This window comes from Brachyistius frenatus, unplaced genomic scaffold (genome assembly GCF_029030835.1).
Source record: "Brachyistius frenatus isolate BFR_SWC_R1_liver_20210118 unplaced genomic scaffold, ASM2903083v1 Contig_33, whole genome shotgun sequence".
NCBI lineage: Eukaryota > Metazoa > Chordata > Actinopteri > Embiotocidae > Brachyistius > Brachyistius frenatus.
The window spans coordinates 1,468,546-1,493,376 of NW_027210632.1; the positions used below are offsets into that span (position 1 = coordinate 1,468,546).

The 24,831-nt window shown below is 39.3% G+C and overlaps 1 protein-coding gene across 3 annotated transcripts in view; it reads right to left on the reverse strand.

The window, feature by feature from the left end:
- Positions 1 to 209: 209 nt before the first annotated feature.
- Positions 210 to 24,831, reverse strand: part of cacna2d4a (calcium channel, voltage-dependent, alpha 2/delta subunit 4a) — an 87,484-nt gene continuing 62,862 nt past the window's right edge. For 2 of the 3 annotated variants that reach the window (XM_069700308.1, XM_069700307.1), the window contains exons 28-39: positions 14,360 to 14,421; positions 8,920 to 8,934; positions 8,400 to 8,444; positions 8,024 to 8,086; positions 6,545 to 6,615; positions 5,404 to 5,479; positions 5,253 to 5,305; positions 4,365 to 4,420; positions 3,194 to 3,314; positions 2,352 to 2,472; positions 2,160 to 2,237; positions 210 to 1,947 (exon numbers count right to left, since the gene is read on the reverse strand). In XM_069700308.1, the coding sequence (XP_069556409.1) occupies positions 1,855 to 1,947; positions 2,160 to 2,237; positions 2,352 to 2,472; positions 3,194 to 3,314; positions 4,365 to 4,420; positions 5,253 to 5,305; positions 5,404 to 5,479; positions 6,545 to 6,615; positions 8,024 to 8,086; positions 8,400 to 8,444; positions 8,920 to 8,934; positions 14,360 to 14,421 (854 nt within the window). In that variant the 3' untranslated portion in view covers positions 210 to 1,854. Of the gene's footprint in view, positions 1,948 to 2,159; positions 2,238 to 2,351; positions 2,473 to 3,193; positions 3,315 to 4,364; positions 4,421 to 5,252; positions 5,306 to 5,403; positions 5,480 to 6,544; positions 6,616 to 8,023; positions 8,087 to 8,399; positions 8,445 to 8,919; positions 8,935 to 14,359; positions 14,422 to 24,831 lie in introns of those variants that run through there. The other variant, XM_069700309.1, reaches the window with a different exon arrangement.

Consider the following 24,831-nt stretch of genomic DNA (forward strand, 5'->3'; position numbering starts at 1 on the left):
TGTATTAAAGTAATTCAAGGATGTCACAAATTTGATCACCTTGCGTTGAGTATCAGTCAATCCCTTTATAGAATTTTCCGGTTTAAATTATTACTGTTTGTGTCTTTATATTTTCAGATTTTCTGTATTGATGTATTAATGTTTGCATCTTTATATGTGCACTGATATTATTCAGCAATAAACAAAACATGTCTGACAACAAATGGAGTACAAAAACCATATGGATAATTTAATTTACTTGGTACAAATCATGGCTTCAGTCAATGTGGACATGTCAACCATACAATATGCAGAATATTGTATCATGGAAAGTACCAACAAAAATGGGACAGATTAATTAAAATCACTTCCATAACCTCATCACAACAGAACATACTATTCTGATACGCACCCATACTCACAGTATGTGTCTAAGTCCATTACATGAACAGGCAAAATTTCAGGCAATTTTGTCATCAGCGTAAACTCAATTTAAAGACATGCTTTGTGAAATGATTTTTTTTTTTTTTTTTTTTTAAATACCATAAAAAAAAGCTACGTGGACACTCATAGGCCAAAATGCAATGGAATGCTGAACAGAACAGCTCAAAATATAAAACAAACAAACAAATGCATACAAAAATACCCTATGCAGTCAGATTTTCACTGTTAATTTACAATGATATTACATTTGTATTAACATTACACTATATTTTCAAAAATTAAGCTGTTACCAAGTTTCAGAGTGAGTCCCTCCATTTGATTTTATTTTAATAATGCAATTATAAATTCATATTTTTATTTATGGAAAGTAAGTAGTAGCAGAGTGAAGAACTGGGGGCCTAAGAAAAGTGTTTAAAAAGATAGTCTCCAGCAAAGTAAATGTAAAACATCTTTGTTTTAATCCACCGAAGATACATCTGTTGTATTTGTAGAATTACAGCCTGTGAAAATCTTCAGCACATTTCTGGTTTCCACGTGTCCGGGCCCAATAGACAGATAAACATAATGACATAGAGTCTGAACAAACACACAGAAAGACACAGCTGATAAAGACAGAAAGGCAGACAGACATTGTTTTAAAATCAAAAACGGTCACAAAAACAAATAATAATCCTGGTAAAACTCAAAAAGGAGAGCCCCATTTTGTTTATTACATATTCATATTCATGTCATCTCCCGAAATATAGCCCGACTGTGACCACTGCCTAGGCACTGAGCCTTTATTTTATCCACTGTTAATTATCCATTAACATTGTAAACATCCATGTCACAGATGACTCTTACCAGCAATGCAGCAGTGTTCCCCACATTTCCTGCTGTAGCCCTTCTCTTAGTGGCTATTATTCAACACAAAAAAGCAAAGTCTGCAGATGAAGCTTTGTGGGTGATAAAGCATTGGATGTGTTTGTGTACCAGAAGTGTGCATGCTTGCAACCGCATATATAATATGCATGTGTGTCAGCTCAGTGGGACATGGAAAACAAAAAACATGGTATTTTTCTTTTCTCCATTGGACTTTATTATGTTGCAACTTGTGACTCATAATCCCCTTTTGTCGATGCACGTCAGCGCTACCACCTCAATCGCCTTAGTTCCTTTTCATGCTGAAATGCAAAGTGGTGTATGAGAAAAAAAACTAATTCAAAAGTATCCATGGCAACAACGGTCCACTAACTTGCTTTTTTTCCCCTGCTCTTAAGCCACATCAAAAGTCCTTCTGGAGAGACTTGGTTTGCAGCCATTGTGAGCAAAATGTGCAGTCAGCTTATAAAAAAACTCCACTCGAGGTGTACAGGGTTCAAACAGATCTCTCGATTTTTCCCAGCCTCCTCCTTTACGAGAGAAAGGGTGAAACTGTAAAGTTGTCCATCATCAGGAGACAAGTGCAGCAAAGGAGAGACACATGAGGAAAAGAGAGGCTGAGAGAGATATAAAAGAAGCTCCTCCACAGTCGTTAGCGTTCTCCTGCAGGAACAAAACAAAAAGTAATTTCACTTTAGTTCTCCACTATGATTTACTGTAAATAATACCGGTATGGTGAGATCAGACACTACTCTCCTTGAATTGGAAAACAGTTTGGAACACAGAACAAATGCAGTAAGACAATAAGTGGATGGTTGTTTTATGTATATATTAAGTTATGTTTTTAGTGTGTCATGGAGTAATGAGAAGCTGACCTGTGGGTGATAAGCGTGACAAGACCCGGGGCGTCGGCGAATCTTCTGGGACCTCATCCGGTCACACTTCACTGACGCGTTATGTACAGCGGGGTCAAGGAGCAATAATGGGAACAGGAGAGGGTCCTTTTGCACTCGAATATTAAAACAAAAGTTTTGAGCCCACTTTGTTCATGAATATAAACATCAAAGGATATATCTTACTTCCTTGGGCTGCATGGTGAGGGATGGGTATTGTCTGGAGCAGTCACAGTCTGCTTGCACCACCAGCATCAACAGGTTGCTGTCTGGTATCTGGTGCACAACAAACATCCTGACAAAAAAACAAAAGTGAAAAGTGTGAAAAACACAGAAAGACAACCTCAAATAGATGACATTAACACATTTTCCAGTAGGGGGCAGCAAGCTACAGCAATGTACTGTATGTAGAAAATGACCATAACGATAATAAAGTATTAATAATATTAATAATATTTAAAAAACACACATATAGGATTATTAAGCATTATGTTTTTACATTTGTACTTTACTAGCTTAACAAAACTCTGTTAACATGTAAGAATCTTGCCCAAAAGGGACTATAAGCAATGGTTGTGCTGTGTTATACCACCTTTGTCCTCAGGAGGGGGATCACACTCAACCTATGATCACAAACCTCCTGTAATGCTTCACTCTCTTTCTCCTCTTGCCCCTCTGTTTGCCTCCCTCTGTTCTCCCATCTCTCTTTCTGTCACTCACCCTCCCCAGTTGCTCTCCTCTTTCATTTACCTCTCTTTATTTATTCTTCCTCTCAGTTTCTGATTCTTTGCCTTTCTCTCTCTCGCCCTCCATATGGCTCTTGGTCTTGATCTGATTCAGTTGCTCTCTACTTATTTCCCTCTTCCTGATGCTGTTGTATAAATACACACTGCTCTCAGTATGCAGAGCATAGCAGAGCCGTGGAAAATGGATTTTGGAAGGACAATTTAATATGACTGGTCTCGGGCTTAGAGATGACTCGGGTGCCATTTGGCCGTGCATTAGTGTGTGCTTACTTCTGGCATCGTCCGCACTTAATAATGCTGTTGGTCTCTTTGACTGATGGCTCGTAAACGAAGCTGGGGTACTCTGTGTCACATGGTTGCAGGATGTCCCCTTTTTTCTTGTGAGCCGAGGCTAATGGAGAGATAGATAGGGGTCATGTCTTGAGGTTGGGGAAATAAATTAGTTTGTGTGAAAGTGTGTGTGTCGTTCTGTTGTGTGACGGACAGGCTGAGAGTCTGTGACAGAAGAAGGTGGACGTCGCATCTAAATACTTCACACTTCGGCTCTTTAGCCGGAGGCACTCGAGCTTGGTGGGTACTGCAAACAAAATTAAATGTGGTGTCTGTGTCCAGGTGAAATGATGGGTTTGAAACCGGAAAGAAGAGCCATAATGGCTTGTCAAAATCTCACATGTTTGGCTGTGAGTCGTGTCTTTTTATTTGATTTCCTTAGAATGACATTAATTTCAATAAAACTCTATTTTTGGGTTGTATTTTGAAGGATGCGCCTGCTGTAACTGCTCCCACTAAAAGCTACTGTAATCAGGCACATTCAATTTGATTTTGTTTGAAGTATACTGTAAACACCACACATAAAACTCAAATTGCAAAAACTGCAGTTTTACAGAACACTGATCTTCCTAAAAAAAAGTCAGATACTCACATCCACTGTAAGATGGCTTGGCTGAATGGAGGGAATGATGATGATGATGATGATGATGATGATGATGATGATGAGAGGGAGTGGATGATCAGCCAGTGTAGTAATGAGGAGGTGTGATTAATGGACAGACGGAGGCAGATGAAAGGTTAAGAAGATGTTATTATGTATGACACAACATACATGTTTGTCAATAGTATAATATATTTGTGGTAAAACGGAGTGGTACGATGAGAATGAAATGAGTATTTTGAGTGAAATGTTGATGATGAGTATTACATGCAAAGACTTCTTACACTTATGTTAATATTTAAATCTAATTTTGGGGTCAATTAAAAAGCATGCATATGTATATGATATGGCACATTGTTTGTTAAGAATTGGTGTCTAGAGCAAATATTACAGTCATTCAGGTGAGATCTGAGTGATTATAAAGCATGCATGACTTCCACATGTAGAAGAACATGCGTAATAAAAATACACAGACACAGAGTTCGGCCACTTTTCTTTTTGTGAGCTCACCGTCAGCAAAGTGCTCAGAGTGCCACAAGCCACAGATATTAAACTCCAGGAGGAACCTTAGAGAGGAGAGGAGAGTAGACACGGGGAGGCATTAGGCATTAGGTGGCCATTATTATAGACCAAAGCAGATTGCAAGCAGATTGTGTGCAGACTTCAAAAACTGGGCCAGGACCATAACTTCTGTCATGGGAATAATAAAATGGGTCTTCAAGTTATTCAGCAGTAATTGGTGGCTTTGGTAGAGGCTTCCTCCTAACTGGATAACCAGCCTTTTCCTCTTAATAAAGCTGCTGGATGTATCAAATGACTTCATCTTTACCAAGTCAAAAATAGAAGGTGTTTTTCCACCAATAAAAATAATAAGAGGAAGGATCCACTTTAAACTTCCTGTTTCAGTTTGACTTGAGAAGTCCTATATTATCCATTCTATTGATTTTGGGAATGCACTTCCGTGCTAAGCATTAAATAGGAATATAAACACCACTTTGAAGTCTGTACAGTCATATGAATGTATTGTCAGCAGTTGTTTTGATCACTTTATGAAGCCTGGAAACAGGTGAAATTGTTTGGCTCTGCTCAAAGGAATAAAATCCACCTACTCCCATTTCTAAAGCTCAGTAATTAACATGTCACATCGTATTTGTTGAATCCATTAGGAAATTCTCAAATAATTAATCATACACATTCTTATTAATCAAACACATTTTTATGTATTTTACCTCAAACAACACCTTGGATTTCAATTTTACCTTTTAACTGCTTAGCTACAAAAATTAACAGAATTTACCCAATACATTACAGCAAAATTGAACAAAAAGTCATTTATTTCTCGACACACTGTAACAAAAAGTAGAACAACCATGCCTGGTTGCCCCTAGCAACACTTACAGTAAGAAGTTGGAGAGGACCCACTTGAGGGTTGAAGCCAAACCGTAGAACGGCTGTATAGATAGACGGATGGATAGATTACATTTACTGCAGAACGGAACGGGCCATTATGGGAATATTGTTGTGTACAGAGTGATTTCAGTGTACATACGCTGAGAAGTGGACGGGCGTTGCTGACAGAGTGTGAGTTCATCTTACACATGGCCTGGTAGTCGAACAAGGATACCCTGTGGAACGCACACACACACACACACACACACACACACACACACACACACACACACACACACACACACACACACACACACACACACACACACACACACACACACACACACACACACACACGAAAGCACATAGTGTTGCTCTTCTGGCAGTGTTTCTCTGACTTACATTGATTCCTTGACCCCCTCTAGAGCACAGTGTTGTGTGACTGAGCAAAAACCTTCATAGAAATCCCGATAGCTGGCTTTACTCAGAAAAAAGAGAATCATTAGAGCTGGAATTACCTTTTAGACACAGGATTAACACAGTGTCATGGTTTTTTTTTTCTTGTTTTTCTAATCTGTGAACATTTGGTCGTCATTCAGGTGCAAGCACAATGACACGCACACAAAACACATTGCATACAGAATGCAAACATACACACATTTCCACTGAAGTTCATGCATGCTCCAAGCCAGTTATGTAATATCCTGTGTCAAATTAAGCATGACGAAATCTTTTAGCTGTTTAAAAATAGCAGATCACTCGTGAGATTTCCAACATACAGTAAAAGACGGGAAAAAACTAAGAGGGGGAAAAAAAAAAATGCAAACCCGTAAACAAACTCAAGGAGGGAGGAAGAAAGAAAAGCAGAGAAAACTATATCACAAACACCAGGATGGGTGAATGAGCTCCCCTGAGCATGAAGAGACTATAACACATGGCAGATACTATTATTATATGGCATGCATATGGGTTAATGTGCATACTAATTCATGAAAGAGGTGTGGAAAAACTTAAAGAAGAACCTAAAATAAACTAGGAAACATTACCATGCCAACTTCCTGATTAAGCCATTGCACTGCTGTTTGTGACACAGCCATTGGGTGACACAGTTGTATTCATGAACCAGATTCAAATGCGTGGTGTTCTGAATCTGAGACACCGGGACACATAAAATATCACTTCAGACGGCAGTGAGAACCCCACAGGACTTATTTAGCCCCTGTTTCTATTCCAACAGACAGACACAGGAGAAAACACAAACACAACTATCTCCTCAATCAGACACTACAACCAGACATTACCTTTTGAACATGCCCATTCTGATCAGCGTGGTCATCACTGATCCGTCAACCTCGCCAAAAAACCTTCCCACCTTTCAGGAAAGAGGGAGAGAAGATAAACACTGTGTGAGACAACCAGTGTGGCTGAACATGTCAAAGTCATCTCATGACAGTCTGAAAGAGGTAATATTGACTCCCTTCTGTGATATTTGCCCTTGCCACTTTCACCTCAGTGTGAACTGTATGATCAATTATTCTCCCGTGTTATCTGGTAGGCTGGTTTTGTAACACATGTTAGCATACACGATTTGGCGTGTCGCCTTCAAATACAATAGAAGGTGGCTACTGGAAAGAAACAGTTTGACATCTTCGGAAAGATGCTTTTCAACCTCTAACCTTCAAGTTAGATGATAAGGTCCATACCACTTTTATATCTGTGCAGTAAATATGAATGGCCAGCTGACTCATTTAACTCATGGCAAGAAGAAAAGTGTATTTCCCAAAATCTTGAACTATTTCTTTAACATGATTCAACTCAAACCTTAAAAACACATTTTGGCGTACTGTACGTGTGCGTGTCTGTATTTCCAGTAAAATGTTTACGATAATCAGTTATGTAATAGTCACATATTTGGAGATACAATTTTTCGTTTGTGAACTTTTTTCTCTTCATATGAATAAAATTACAACCTAAGTCACATATACATATTTTTATGAGATGAGTTTAGGGCTTAAAATGGACATTTGAAAACCAAAATACAATAAAAACGAAGAGTACTAAATCTCTCAACTACAAAAAAATTACAGAGCACATTGTTGCTGTGTTTTATTGTGTCACAAAGTTTCGTGACCGTTGTCAGCTAGGAACTGTTGCCCCCCTGTATTGCTGTACTAATACAATTGTGATACATTATCACAGACTAATGTTATTTCTTACACTTATTATTGATAGTTACTTTGGGAAAAGGGTGAACTTTAAAAAATTTAATATGTAAATGTGAAAACTGTTATGTTACTCAAGGATGTCACTACTGTTGGAAAAAAATTGTATATATAATAATATATATAATATTTAAAGTGTATTTTACATTTTTATGTGTAAAAGGCATGGTAGTCCTTCAAAACATAAGTGATCAGATAACCTCGTATATAATAGGTTATCTGTGGAAAAATTCAGAAATAGGATTTATAAGGTTTTTCACAGCTAAATTCTGGTTGCAGACAATATTTCAGCTTGGCTAGTTAACAGTTGTTCACTGAATGAGAGGGAGGAACCCTGGAAGAATCACAAGTACATTTTAGTGACCCTGAGCTATAAAGTACGAAAGTAACTCTAAATAATAGGCAACTAATTGTGGACCTGTTCCTCTGAGTGTGTTTCTTTTCTTGTAAGGTCATGAATATTGACAGGAGGAAGAGCTCTCACGTAATCAAGTCAAAAATCACTCCAGCTACATTTTCTCTCTCTCTCAGTGTGTGTGTGTGTGTGTGCGAGCTCACATCACTGCGCTGTTTAGAAATGAGGACAAAGCCATTATTGTCAATCACGTAGCAGTCGATATCCTGATGTGAGAGAAAGAAACAGAGACACAGAAACCAATTACTTATGTAAGAAAATATCTGTGTCAAACTCCACTGACAAAGATAACACAGATAGCTCAATAATTCATATAATTCAAACCAAGCCTTCTGAAGTGACTCAACATAACAGCAATACAAGTCAGTTTCTTACTTTTGCAGTCAAACCATAAATTTTTTTTTTTTTTTTTTTTTTTTTTAACTTTTGGGGGGGCTTATAATACGCATAGTAAAGAAAAAACTTCATGCTAGCTTGAAAATGAATATAATTATCAAGCAGAGGGCCAGATGTACTCACAATGCTGTCACAGCGAAGAGGGCAAACCCCCTCCACGTCTGAGCACTGCAGAAAAGAAATGTGTGATTTATTTCACCATCATCAAACGGGGGAAGAAGTTTCACTGACAGATAAAAAGGTGAAAGTGTTGATTGTGAATGTGATAGGTGTTCTTCCACATTGTGAGTTTGGAAGTGAGCAATGTTTGTTTATGTGAAGACATAATTTTTTAACACATATTCTGTCTGTTTGTCTGTGGAGGTGTTAAACTGGAAGCGCTCGTGTCTGCGTTGGTGAGAAACTATTAATTTGTGTGACATACGTGGCCCGTCTACCTGTGACAGGCTCCTGTTTGCCAGTTTGTGCGTATCTAATTTCTACATGTGTCTGACTGTGTGGATGTGTGTATGGTCTGTTTCATGCGAGGTGTGAAGATGACTTCATAGAACTCAGCAGGTGCTGAAGATGTTAAATTAGTTTTTGTAGACAAAGCAGAGTGATGCTTGGAAAAATGAGTGGAGGGGGAATAATGTATACTTACATCTGTGTCATTTGGCTGAGAAGATACAAAGAAAGCAACAAAGGGAGACAATAACAGAGCATGATGAAAAGCATTACTTCAGTTAATGATGTGTAATTTGATGCATTGGCCAGAGCCTGCTACTCTCTGCTGCTGTCAGTTTGCTGTTGACAAAGGCAGAATATCTTCTTCTCAAAGCACCTTTCAAAATGGACAAAAGACCTGCGATTTTTTTTTCATGAACACCAACGTCCAATATAACATTAAAATGTTTTCAAGCAGACCTGAACAATAAACATGGATATTGAAAAAAAGCAAAACTTCTACTTAGAACTTTGGTTCTTCCTCAACTAAAAATGTCAAACTCAAGCCACTTCTCCATTGTCGATACAAACTCTCCTCACTTTTGGCTCGATTTAGTTTTCCACTGCAGACAGAAACCCCTCAAATGTGGCGTTGTTACAATAGCAATGCCACATTAAACTAGGATGATGTCATCTTCAACACGACACACATACTTGCTGGATCCTGGGTGGATCAGCAACCAGACAGAGGAACGTCTGCGCCTCTTCAATTGACCACTGCGTGGTTTTGTGGGTTGCCATTAATCGAGTAATCCAGTGAATAAAAAAGTTTTAGCCACCATTGCAGGTGAGTCAGTTAACTATGGCAGGTTTGTGCAGGATTTCCCTTTGTGAGGCAGTGATTGTGATGATTCTCAGTGTTCTGCAGTGTTTTCACGTCCCCTTTTAGGTGCTTAACTAGCTTCAAACGTCGATGCATCAGGTCCAGTTACTAAACGCAACTTTGGGCCAATTGAAAACCAAAAGTAGCAAGTAAAGTAGAGTCGAGCTGAGCTGGGACTGGCAGTGGAAAAGGGGATTACATATCAACCTCTGCAGTCGGACGCAAAGTCAAAAATGGTGAAGAAAATGTGACTGTATTTGTCATAATATAAAACTTTTATCTCCATCAGCACAGTCCTTCTGTCTCTTCCTCTGTGGACTGGTCATGAGTCCAGACTTCAGTAGCTTTCCTCATGACTTTCTGGCCACACATTTATGTCTATAGTAAATGTGGATTGGTCTCTATGGACAATATGTCTTTGGAATCATGGTCAAGCTAAACAGAGCATGTCGACGTGTGAATGAGACAATCCATCATACTTTTCAATCCCATTACTGCAAAGTGTCAGTCTTTCTCTCTGCTTCCCATCGTTGCCTCTTGAAATAAACTACAATTTGGTGGACTGACAGACACGATGATGCTTCCCCACACACAAAAGAACAAATGGCATAGCTTAATAGACAACATTTTTAAAAACGTAACTGTCCCTTTCTGAACATTAACGGGAATAATAAAAGTCTAAAGCCCTGCAGATGAATCCCAGAAGTCACCCAACATTGATTTCTACTAGCTTCAACAAACATTAGGCCAAAATGGTGGCACAAGGGAAAAAACATGGGGTACATCACATTAAAAAGAAGTTATCTTCTTGGGAGCAATAATTTACTGTCCACTAGCTGAATATAATTTGTGGGCATGACAGATATTCTGGATGAATGAAGCATCAAACAAGGCGGAAAGGTTTGATCTACAGGGGAGCATGAATACACACAGTTGATTTCACCTCTTATATTATGTTTCCTGTCTATAAATAGAAATTTTAACCTGATCGTTGCTCTCGAGAAATAGTCAGCTGAGTTTCATTTGAGATGGCTTGATTTACAATTATCATCATCCGCAGTCCTGCTAATGAATTAAAGCTGCAAGTCTGTATCTTCTCTGCAACCAACTCTTGTACTGTGCGTCTCATCCACCTTCTTGTTCCTCCAGCTTCAGGTGAAGCAAATTACATTTATTCATTTTTAATTATGAAATAATCTTGCTTGCAAAAGACTGAAAAAAAGAGTAAAATGATTTTGGTTTATGCAATTGCACTAATAAACCTTAATTTAATATTTCAATAGTTACACTGCAGTGCTATCACAAACAGCAAGCAGGTACAGAGTTCAAATATATGGGATACTAGAGAGAGGAAAAACAGCTGAGACTTCTCGGTGAGATAAAATGCATCTCAAGGTGTGAATGACAAAAAAAAAAATCTATCATCTTTTGATTCCCATCATCACCTTGGAGCACCTCACTGCTTCTGCACTCGCTGTCAGACAAAATACAGAAGCAGTGGCTTCACACTGTAAATTTGAATGTGATGAATCTTTGTCAAATTAAATTTTTCAGGTTGAACCAATGTGGGAACATCATGTGTCAGTGGAACAATGTGATGGAGTAAATTCCTTTTTTAATCCCTTCATATTTAGACTTGTTTTTTTCTTTTTCTCATCATCTCTTACACGTAGGAAACTCTTAAAACTCATGAATAGAGACAGCAGACGGAGCACAGTGTGCTGTACAGTGATGTCAAACGAGTTTCCTATTAACATTCTGACTGATTTTGATTAGACGGTACTCTGTTTTATTTTTACTCTGACTAATTCATAATTCATCTACTAATGACATCTTATTTTAAGATAGTCAACCTTGTACTGTAACTATAAGGTCACTGTGAGGGTTTCCCTCACTTATGTAACTATACTGAGATCTGCGGACTGTGTGCAGTGAGTTCCTTGTTTTAATCATTCAATTTATAATTAGTAATTTATTTTGTAATTAAACCAAGCCAATTGATATGATTCAAATATTTCTCTTATGACCAGCTAATGATAAAGTAGCGTACAAATGAAGGAAAACCATCATGTAAACATGACGGCCCTCTGGCTGAAGTCTTTTTTAGCAAGATGGTTGTGGCTGCCACGTGACTGTTTATTTGTACTTCCGCCTGATGCTCGGTCTTTCATTCAGGATTAGCAGAAGGTACAGTGTCGTCACCCCTGAGGGAGCTGAACACTTAAAATAGACTGTAGAGAGAATCTCATGCACACACACACACATTTATATGCGTAGAAAGAAAAAAGCACACACTGTGAGGGCACACACACACACACACACACACACACACACACACAAAGTCTATGAAATAAAGATCAAGTACATGACAGGAGTATAAAATGATTACGTAAGCTATCTGGGGGAAGAGAGAGGGTGGAGGAGAGGAGACAAGGAAAGAAGGAGGCAGTATGGGATTTAAGAAAGGAGGAGGCATTGCTGGAAAAAAAAAATTCAACACGGGAAAACTGAGGAGGAGAGGTGGAACAAGGAAGAATTACGGCTGGAGAAGACAAAAGTGTGCACAGTGACTTTCTATACAGCATAAATCTAGAGGATAACAACTCTATTGCAAATGATGCTAATGAGCTCCTAGTTGATGCATATGGACACACCAACACATTTGTGCGCAGATGGTTGTGCATATGTTCCCTGTCAACCTGACACACATTAACATTAACAGACCAACACACATATACACTCTCGTCTTCAAACCTCCACACACAAATACACAAGTACACAGAAACATGCACACGCGCGCACACACACACACACACACACACACACACACACACACACACACACACACACACACACACACACACACACACACACACACACACACACACACACACACACACACACACACACACACACACACACACACACACACGTGGGAGCTGCCGATCCGAGCTGCGGTAGCTATCCATCACTTAATGGCTAGCCAGCAGCCCTAATGCTCTTTTAACTGCTGTCATTTACAGCCATGGAGGAGAAGGGCAGAGTTATCAAACACCTGCTACAGCTAAAGTGTTCTGCCAAATTAAGCAAGACTTCCCCAAGCAAAATGTTTTCTTGAAGGTGTGGAAGAACCCAAAGAATACTAATCACTGAATCCAGTGCTGAATCTGAAATCTCTGCAGAACACACAGCATATGCTGTGAAAACAATCCTAATGATGATATTTATAATATTTTAGGTGGGGGAGGCTCTCTTTTAATGGTGGGAGGCTGGGAGCGCACTACATTAGGCTTTGAATTAAACAAAGTTTGAATGCTGTAATTACCAACTAATGGAGCAGAAAAATAACCTATAATCATCTCTGACTCCTTGTCATACAGTATTATGGTGTCAAAGTGGTCTGCCAGCTTCAAGGCACATTCCTGTATATGAGACAGAGGCCACACAGATACCGATGTCTTTCCTATTATATCAGATATTAAACAGCTTCATATTCACTCACAGGACTTTTGTGAATTGGGGCAGTTGGTTAATGCTTCAAAGATTAATGTGAAATTATAATGTTCAACGGGAAACACAACATAAAAATGATCTGACTGAAAACTAAACTTCTCAAGGCAGCAGTCTGGTAAGATTTAACTCTGACAAAATCTAAAAGCTCCTTCGGATTTGACAAAAAACTGGGTTTGGACGCAGGATATTCATAATTTTGAGACATAGGAAAAATGTAGAGGTAATTATTTCAGGGGAGACGGGTGAGAGGATTGTATTACTCGTCATGAACTGATGATTGTGTTGTATGTATTCCGCAAGCATTCTTCGATTTAACTGCTATAATTACAAATACATCAAACATTTCTCATTAGTGCCAGTATGGTGCCACAGGGGACAACAATAACAACAACAAAATAATTTAAATCTAACTTGGAAAAAAAACTGAAGCAATAATGAAATAATTACACGGTTTGATTCTCAAACTATGCACAATGATACCTGAAATTTAGAAATGACATCATATTTTCAAATATAGATAGTAGCATCTATTAAATGACAGTTTTTAAAGCACAAAGATGACCGTGTAGGTAGAGGTTAATTATATTCAGGAGTGTGTCTAAGATTGTGTTGTTCTGTATTTAAACCTCACTTTTTAAACTCAAACTCTGCACCTCATAAACCCCGTGTTAAAGACGGGTCTCTGCTTGTTTAAGCACTGATACAGAGATTTACAATAATCTGCGAGAACTTCTGGTCAACACTTGCGTCACATTGACACCAGGAAAAAGGCCCCAAGAAATCTCAAAACCTGCATTGTTGTTCACACCACCTACATAACTTTGTTACAATAGTAGGCAAAGACCGTAATCCTGCAACTGCACTCACTCTTAATTCATCTATCAATTTATGCATTGCGCATACAAGAAGGCTATTAAATGCTTCATAAAAGTATGAATGGTAAGAATTATCTCCTGTTTTCTCTTTCACATTTTATTTGAAATAGCAATGGTATGCTTTTTATTTCCTCCTGTTGGTAATTACTGTATGTATTTTTGTCTGGGCTCATTCCACATTCAAAACAGCAACTTCATGCACTAATTACATCACTGCTTTTTAAAAGTGGCCCCAAAATTGACAAAAGACCAACATTTCTTATACAGTGGGGGCAAAAATTACCCCCCAAATATTTTTTTCTTTAAACTCCGACACTGATTTAAACTGTGTAGATGTTTTTTTTTTTTTTTTTTTCCCTACACTGCTTGAGACCGTGCAGACTTACCTGTCGTGCTATGGCCCAAAGTCTGGACTCAAACAACTCCAGAGTCATCTGGACCCCAATGGCTGTAGAGAAAGAGAGATGGAGAGAGAGAGAGAGACATCAGTTAAACACAATAAAATGCAAGTAACCTAAAATAAAACCTCTCTCTGATGTGAAGACCGTACAGCATATTGTAATGGTAATAAAATAGCAGCAGGACTAATACATGAAGTGTATCAGTAACAGCAGTGATAGTCACAGATGCCACTGCGGTGATAACATTTTCTGCTTAAGTAGTGATTGTTACAAGCCCTGCTAGCAGCGAGAGGAAAGAGAAACTTTAATTCCAGCACTTTAGAACAAAAGAAAATTAATGAGCCGTTTAATGTCCCAGAGTAAGAGACTGTATCGCTCTCATGGCTCTCAGGCTGGAGGAGGAGAAGAGGACCTGCTGTAGAGATCAGTTCTGCCTTCAGAACTCAATTTATGAAAATCCTTTTACAGTAACTGGCCTTCTGAGCCTCGCCGGCAGTCTGTGAACCGCCTATTCTTAGATGGTGTGTGTGCATGTGTGTATCCAACCTCTCCACATTATTAGCACTCTTGGTCACAACACATTAATCCCAGAATTAGTGTGTGTCACACATGCACGTACGCACACACGCCGTGGCCGAGTGATTGCTTATGTCAGTTTAGGCTGTATGTCTGTCAGCATTTCAGTCAGCATGGTAATGCAAAAAGGAACTGCAATTGCCTAAGTTCTCAGTGCACACATACTGTATACATCCACACACACACACACACAACAAATACACACACACACACACACACACACACTGCGAGGGAATATATGACGCTTCATATTGGCATCAAAAGACTCAGCGTTTTTTCTCCCGGTGTGCTTTGTGCTGCCGGAGAGTCTTCGCGCTGCTCATAATACATAAAAAACATTAAGAACACACATACGCCTGCACACACACACACACACACACACACACACACACACACACACACACACACACACACACACACACACACACACACACACACACACACACACACACACACACACACACACACACACACACACACACACACACACAGTAGGTGAGACAGCGTGCACAAAATAACAATTCATAATTTTCTAACTTATAAACAAATTTAAATTAAAAAAGTTTAACATAGTGTAATATTTGTGTGTGATTTATTAAACTTGCACATCTTTTAACACTGATGTTTTAATGTAGTTCTTTTATTTTGTCCCAAATGTTAACATTTATGTTATAAGGTGGTTGTCTTACTTTAACTGTAATTATCACTTGCCATATATTCTGGCCTTTGTATCTGTACCATACTGTTTGGTGATTTTACACTTTAAATAATTTGGCTGATTGAAAACCATGATCTTGTATTCTAGAAATTTGAATGCACTTTATTTTCCCATCCCAGGTAGCCATTGTTTCCCCTCATTTCCATGTGAAATGGAGGTGTGCTGCAAGCTTGTTTCTCTCTTGTGTCACAAGAGTTCATTCAATCAGCTGTGATGCCGAGGCGTGGCTGTAATCAGCCAGTAATCAGTCATGTACACAGAAAAAGGTGTTCAGCTGATGAACAGATCCAGGAACATTGTTCTCAAATGCCATGGGTGTTAATATCTACAGGCAAACATTTACAGACAGCAACAGTAGTGGCAATTTTATGCCAGGGGTACATATTTGATTTGCTGTCACATATCACTATCTGTATGATATACTTCATGGCATTCAAACACCCTCTCGCATATCTCCTTTGTGACCCTGAAGTCATCTACCGCCACCAATAACCTCAGATAAAGTGTTGGAAGGCCATTATGGAGGGCAGCAGTAATCTGCTTTCTTTCCCTGTCAGAGCTAGAAGCTGATAGGCCAAATCTAATTAAAACCACCACACTGATCCCCATGTGTGTGTGTGTGTGTGTGTGTGTGTGTGTGTGTGTGTGTGTGTGTGTGTGTGTGTGTGTGTGTGTGTGTGTGTGTGTGTGTGTGTGTGTGTGTGTGTGTGTGTATGTGTGTTTGTCTGCTGGAATAGATGTTTTGCTCAGTCTGCATACAGTTTGCAAACATTTAATTGCATGACCTTTCATGCATGCAAGTGAAAATGTGTGCGCTCCTGGGTTTGTTTGTGTGGATGTGCATGTGCATTTGTGTGTGTGTGTGTGTGTGTGTGTGTGTGTGTGTGTGTGTGTGTGTGTGTGTGTGTGTGTGTGTGTGTGTGTGTGTGTGTGTGTGTGTGTGTGTGTGCTTGTGTGAGCGCATATCTTGTACACTCAGTCTGAGGTGCAATTAGTGCGGGCTGCCAATCACAGTGGAGTATGCTTTCAACAGGAAATGAATTAATGAAGAAATAAATAAAAAATTGAAGTAACCAAGAGCTGGAGTTAATTGGTTATTACACTGGCAAGATAGAGACATAAGAGACGGAGGATGACTGGTAAAAAGACTGTGCAAGAAAGAAAAGGGGGCCCTGAGAACAAGAGTAAACAGACTCTGAGTTCCACTGCATCGTTGTTCAATAAGATTTCTGCCCCACAAAATATGCAATTTAGCCCTGTATATGTATTGTAGAGTGAGACAAGTAGTCAGTAAGACAGAAACAAAGGTAGGCAGGTAGGATGACAACGGATGACTAGAAAAATTAACAGATAAACACTGATAGCCGCAGACAGAGTGAAGATGCGACATAGTCATACAGTTTTGAAGTACATGCACACTCTGATCAAACAGAACCTGTGCTGTTTATGGAAACATTGGCTATTAATAGCACAATTTCATTAAATAAATGCACTTAGACCATAGTATACAAGTAATACACGTGTAGCATTCATTCATTTTGTATTGGCAGGGTTTGATTCATATGGATAAAATGGATTATGGATTATATTAAATTTATTGCAAATAAACCCAGTTAAAATTTACCTTTAAGGCTTCCAAAATAATACTTTATTAGTGTAAGTGTAAACTGGAATATTAGATTCCCTGGTAATGCTGTTTTCTAAAAAAATACATTTACATACTGCTAATCTGAAACATCAAATATCACCCCTTTTAAGGACATGGAAAGATTGTTGTCTTGATGAAATAGTGGAAAAGTCAACAGTGACAGATGGCTGGAAGCGTTTTGGTAGTCTAATCCTAATACAGGATGTAAGAAACTAACTCTAATGTCTGGGATTAACTTCTGTCGAATGCATACCAACCACATTCCTGGTACCCGTGCAGAGAGAAGTAACTGTGCAGTTCTATAAATGGGTGCCTGTTCATGTTCATACATATTTGTGCACTGTGTTTGTGTGTGTGCCTGTGCATGTTCATACATATTTGTGCACTGTGTGTGTGTGTGTGTGTGTGTGTGTGTGTGTGTGTGTGTGTGTGAGTGAGTGAGTGAGTGAGTGAGTGAGTGAGTGAGTGAGTGAGTGAGTGAGTGAGTGCTGAGGTGGCACAGGAGGTCAGCTTGTGTTAAATGACCACTGAGTAAAGCTCGTGTTGATGGTTCTCTTAGCAAGACCCTGGAGTCAAGGCTAAATATATAGGAACACACACACACAAGCAGAGTCAATAAATTAAACTGGCACATAGACTAAGTCTCTGGGTACAGAGGGGACACTGGAAATAAGGCCACTCATGAGGAGGTCACTTCATTCTTCTCTGTTTCTCTTTCACACAAACACGAACACACACACACACACACACACACACACACACACACACACACACACACACACACACACACACACACACACACACACACACACACACACACACACACACACACACACACACACACACTGCAGTATGCTTTTGTAATGGATGTGTAAAGCAGATATAATACATACAACAGTGGGGGAAAAAAATAAGAGAGAGAGACCAAAGGAGTGACGGGAACACACACACACAGCCCACGTGTGCGCACACACACACACACACACACACACACACACACACACACACACACACACACACACACACACACACACACACACACACACACACACACACACACACACACACACACACACACACACACACACACACACACACAGAAAGGTTGTAAACAGAGCACAGATACTGCAATCAAAGGAACAGATTAATTGATATGATGGAGTCAGGTGGCTCAGATGGAGAGAGGATGATGGAAGCATGAAGAGGGACAAGATGGAGGACAGGCAAAGGAGAAGACGAAAGGCAGAGTGGATGAAAGAGGATGAATTGATTTTTAATAATGTTATGAGCAGGAAACCCTTTTCATTTCAACCAAGCGTGGCTGTTAATAATAGAGCTGGGGGAGATGAAATGGTTGTGCTTGAGCGTGCATGAGCGTCTGTGTGTGTTTTTCATTCTTTCACACGTGTGTGTTTATTTGTGTGTGTACAGATAAGAAAAGAAGTTGAGGTGGGAGATGAGGAAAACAAAGAGTTATGGATGGTGTGTATTTGTGTGTTAGTCTGAGAGGTACTTCTTCACACCTGCAAAATAAAAGAAAGTTCCGGTTTATTAAAGCTTGAATGTTATTTTTGTAGTTTTGGTTCCCAGTCCGATTGGTAATAATAATCAACCCAGTCTCACAGCAAAATAGTTACATTGGACGACAGCGCAAAACACATTAGTTTCACAATAACGGCTCAAAAATTGTGATGCCAACATTTTTCTATGCCTGTTGTTTTCTGTTGGCCTGCGTCCACGTAGTGTGACTGTCCAACAAAGCCCACTGATGTCTCAGACATACACAGAAAATTCCTTATGTTTTGGCACTGAAACTAAATAGTTAAGTTTAGGAAAAGATTAGGGGCTGTGTTCCAAATGGCATATTTCCCTACGTACACTCACAGATAATAATTTTACATGTCAGTACTCTGACCTGTGAAGTGGTTGGATTTTGGCGGGGCAGTGTTGTCTCAAATTGTTCTGCACTTAACAGAAATAACTGTAACACTTGAATGCTTCACCCGCCAACATATTTGCAAATTTTATGATTTTACCCAGAAATAACAGTGTCTTTGTGCCCTCTGGTTAACACACACAAAGGGTTCAATCCAACAGCAGTTTGTTGGTACTTTGTGAAGAATAAACACTTTCGTGTGGTAATCTTCAACAGCTGCAGCTTTGTCAGAGTTTTTGATTTGAAAATACTTTAGGTTGGTATTTCATACCCGTCTGTGTGAACACATTGTTGCACTCAAAATAGTGAGTGTTCATTTTACAAATACGCCATTTGGAAAACAGCCACAGTTAGAATTAAAATAAGAGTAGCTTTGCTTTCTCAGACTTGCACATCGCTCTAAGGTTGAGAGTTCTGTGTATGATCCATCCAAGAAGCCGCGACCTCCTCTTTGTCCTCCGTCACGTGACTTCCTTCTTCGACAAGTTTTAGAATAAACTTTTGTGCTGTGGACCAATGTAGCTACTTTGATGTGAGACTGGGTTGTAACAACATCCCTTGAATAACTGCCCTTTCTGGTTGCTTGTTTTGACCTCTGAACACACCAGGCACCACTGATCGATGTTAGCACACTGTAACCAGGCCAAACAGTGACCGACATGCTGGAGTATAAATTTTTAACCTCCGTGTCCCTCAGCTGCTTCAACTTCAGCAGAGTGATGATTACCCAGAGTGCTTCAAAGAACTCGCATGAACTTGTTGTCATAGCTGCCGATTTAACACTTTGCAGAAGATTTTTTCAGTATGATGCTGACTCATTCAAACCTTGACCTCAAAACACAATACCTTTGCTTTGCATTTTCAACCAATAAATCTACAGAGGATCTTTATATTTAACTGTTAAATGTCTGCACAAGATAACAGAAGGAAATATTTTTTGGGCTGTTTTTTTAAGCATGTTTCTGGGTGGATTTTAATTAAAGCTCTTCTCTAATGAGTGTTTGATGTTAGGAAAAGTAACTGATCCACAGAAGCTGTATTGCGGTGCCTTCGGACCTTGTTTGAAGTCTTCATGGGGAGTGTGTTTAATTCGAACTGACTGTGGACAAGAAGATTACAGTTTATCTGAACAAACGTTGAAGTCTTATGTCTTTTTGTTTAGTGTCTCAGTCTTTTGTAGTTTCTTGTACACACATCAACAGTGACAAAGAGACAGCAACAGAAACAGTCCCACAGATTATAGCTTTGTCACTTAGAAATAGCATCTGTGTTCTCTTTCCCTCTGTCTCTCTCGCAAACACACAAACACATAATTACAGTTTTGATCAACAAATGTCAAACATTCATCAGTAAGATGGCACAGAGAGACAGAGGGGCACTTCTCAATGTTTTTCTTCTCTTTTGTACCAAATCCTTCTTCTCTTTCCTTGCATCCTCTATATTATGTGACCATTGATGCTTCAAAACGTCTTGCTCTTTTTTATGTTCTGTCTTCTATTAAAAGATTTGGGTTTAGTCTATTTGCACAAACAGGCTAAACAATATCAAAGCTTAATATTGAAAATGCATGAGTAAGAAATGCAAAAATTATCATAAGCAGAGGACCAAAAAGGGAGTTTTGTGATGACTTGAATCATATAATCAGCTTATTTTATTGTGCCGTTTCTGAATTAGTATTACAGGAACACGAAGATGTTTTAGCACACCATGTTAAATACAAAGTGATGTCTGACACCCATGTGCTCCAAGTGTAACTGATCGATAAAGGTTATAAAGTATTTCAATTCGGTGTAAATGGGAGCAATGGCACACAATGGAATGCACAGCGGCAACAGACTGATCTGAATGAAGTAAACTGCCAGCACTGCTGGGCTGCCTCGATACGTAATGTTGTCATTTATAAAGTTTCTCACTTCAGGTTTTATTTTGAAATTCTAGTGGAAATAGTCTTGTTTACTGGCTGCTACTACATGATTACACAAACCACCATGAAAATGCAAAACTGTTAATTGTCTTTCTATTTTCGTCCCTTTATTATTTCTTTGTTGGTTCAGCCCAGTCCACACAGACAGAATTTAGTGTCGGATTTCATTAAACCCCAATTTCCTAACGGGCAACTACAAAATAAAACTATTAACTGAGAGGCCATTTAACAAGTGCCATACTGTATCTCTGTATATTTAATAGAAGCTACAAATTTAACACAGCATGAACATTATTTTATGCTCTAACTAAAGAGCCTTCGAACACCTCTTCTTGCCATGTTTGTGAACTGAAGCATATTGTACAGTTGTAAGTCACTATGGATGAGGGCATCCTTTATCTGACTAATACATCCCCTCCTCCATAGTTTTTCAAGGTTTCACAGTCCGGACAAAAATGAAACTCACTCCACACACAGAGAACTGAATAACCCTTCAACTCAAAGACTAAAATGACTGTTTGTGTTTCCCTAATACAGCAGTGTCCACCAAAGCCTCAAATACCATGACTTTCTGATAGAGAGTGCTCAATAAACTGATGTTGCCAGGCAACAAACTTTACTCTAACCAGTAAAAAGGAGTTATTGAAAATTGTGGTTTGACTCCTCAGAGAAGAAAAGTTCAGTAACAGATGACTATAATGATCCGTTTGAATAGAAATCATTGTTGTCAGAACACACAAATAAAACACACATGCCCACACACAGACACACACACACACACACACACACACACACACACACACACACACACACACACACACACACACACACACACACACACACACACACACACACACACACACACACACACACACACACACACACGGCAATATGCTTTTGTAATAGATGTGTGAAGCAGATATAATACATACAACAGCGGGAGATAAACAAAGAGGTAAGAGAGAGACCAAAGGAGTGACGGGAACACACACAGTGCACACACACACACACACACACACACACACACACACACACACACACACACACACACACACACACACACACACACACACACACACACACACACACACACACACACACACACACACACACACACACACACACACACAGAAAGGTTGTAACACAGATACTGGAATCAAAGGAACAGATTAATTGATATAATAGAGTCAGGTGGCTCAGGTGGAGAGAGGATGATGGAGGGATGAAGAGGGACAAGATGGAGGACAGGAAAAGGAGAAGACACACACAGTGCAGGCAAGAAAAACTTAATATATATGAACTCAGAGAACCATTTACACTTACAGACTCAATTTCATCCTTAAATATAAAGAAACACAGACACACACACTCTTAGGAAAGTCCACGTATATGGGACACACACAAAGCCAAAGACATACATGCTGCACATCCTATTTTAACACTAGACTTTGACCTCTAACCTTAAACTTCTCAAAGTTGAGTTACAGCTGTTTTTTGTGACACATTCAAGAAAGAGGCACAAGACCACGCACATGCACTAACACACCTCTCTTGCTAACCTCCGAGGAGTTGCCAGAGGCTGCACTGACATCACGTTACCAAAGCAACAGGCAGAATAGGGGGATTGGACGAAAGGACGATGACTCAACCTCCCTCCCTCATCCTCCTCCTCCTCCTCTCTGTCTCTCACCATAATCTCCCTCTTTCCAGAAGTGTCTCTCACTTCGTCATGCGCAACTTTTGGAGTGTCAAGGATGCAAACCGAGGCACATGCACGGGCTGAGCCACATGATATTTTTCAATTAAAAGAGCGGAATCGGTGGCACGTGTCAGCACGGGCTAAGTAGCTTTGAATTATACACACAAGACACACATAACCTTGAAGTGGATCAGCCTGGAAACTTGTGCTAAATAATCTGACAAGCAGGTACTGTGCTCTCTGTTAAGAAAGTACCAAACACTAAATTATAGATATGAAAAAGAGATTTAAGACATACGATTGTACAGCTCGGTTAATGTTCTTTCTATTAATTGTGGAGCACACTGACACACTTGAAAGATGGACAGATGATTGTCACTTCCCTTCAGCTATCCTGATGGTGATGGAACAGAAGTAATAGAGTGTTAAATGCGTGGCCTGTTTCTTTATACTGGAAGTAAGTGGTGTTGACGTTGGGTGTATGTGAGGACCTTCTAAGTCTACCTTAAGTTAACCTAGTTTCACAGGCTTCTTGAGTGGGCCTGTTGGAGGCACACTCACTAAATCATTCATAGAGGAGAGACAGGGAAAAACATGTTCCTGTGCGTGTTTGAGAAAGACAGAGTGAAGACAAACTGCTGTGCTCTTTCTTCTCCTCTGAATGTTTACATAGCAGTCTGGGCTGGTGACGGTTATTTTACCATGCATCAAAAAAAGAATTAAAGAGGTGACATTTTGAGGAAGTAATTTGGTGTGAAATTCAATTACCGACTCAATCTTTTATAATGTGGCAGGAGATCAGCTGTGTGTGTGTGTGTGTGTGTGTTTTTTTCATTCAAAATGACCCCTCTTTCATTACCTGACTAACTCAATTTAATTATGCCATTAAAGTGTCCATTTGAATTTTAAAGGAATAGTTCAATGTTTTTGAAAATAGGCTTATTTCTGTTTGGTGAACAACAATTAAAGTGTCAAATACAGTTCAATAAATGCAGGTTTGGTTCCTATTTTTTGATGACTTGAACGTTAACGTAGAGTTATGCAGCCTTTGTTGGCATGGCAACAGTAAACACAGTCTTAAGAAAATGCCCCAACTTGTGGTTGGAATCGGGAAGCCAACTCCAGTCTCGAAAAACAAGAAAAAAACTCACATTATATAGACGTCATCATTTCTGCTTGAGGCCGCAAGAGATTACTTAACTTTTAAAACATATCTGTGGGTCGTAATGACCTGTTTGCAAAAAAGACCTATAGTTTTTTTGTTGTTGTTGTTGTTGTTTTTTTTGGTGGAGGACAGTCTGGGACAAGATGCTACATTTTCATTTTGTTGCCCGCTCAAGGGCAGAGAAATAAACTTTTAACCTCAACACTGACATGACTGTGAAGTTGCATGCCATATAACCAAAACAATAAGCAGACTGACAGGTGTTCAGTGAAATCCAGATGTCTTCATGCCTCCAGTCTTAAGTTAGTCCACATATGTCTTGACTACAGCTCTGTAGTGAACATTGGAAAATACATGATATTCTTATTGATCGTATCATCTCTCTGTCAATAAGAAAGTATATTTCCCCAAATTTTAAAACTATTGTTCAACGTTGAAAGAAAAATAAATCATGGAAACATAGAGAGAACAACATCTATAGACTAGTGTATTATTCATCTCTCTTTCTTTTACTTCCATATGTCCTTCCTGGACTTCCCTATCTGCCTTCCACTTTTCTGTTTTTTGTCTCTAAGAAGACAGATGGTCCCCGCTTGCCTCCCCCGTCTCTATCCCTCTCTCTTTTTTCACGGCAGTCTTGCTTGCTTCTCTTGTTGCTCGTCTCTTTCCCTCTTTTTCATTTTCCTCTCTGCTGTTTTCTTGCTCTCTTTCTGTTTTACCTCTTCTCTACCTCCTCCACGTTCCTCCTGTTTCCTCTCTCTCACTCTTATCTTCTGCCTGCCCCACGTTGC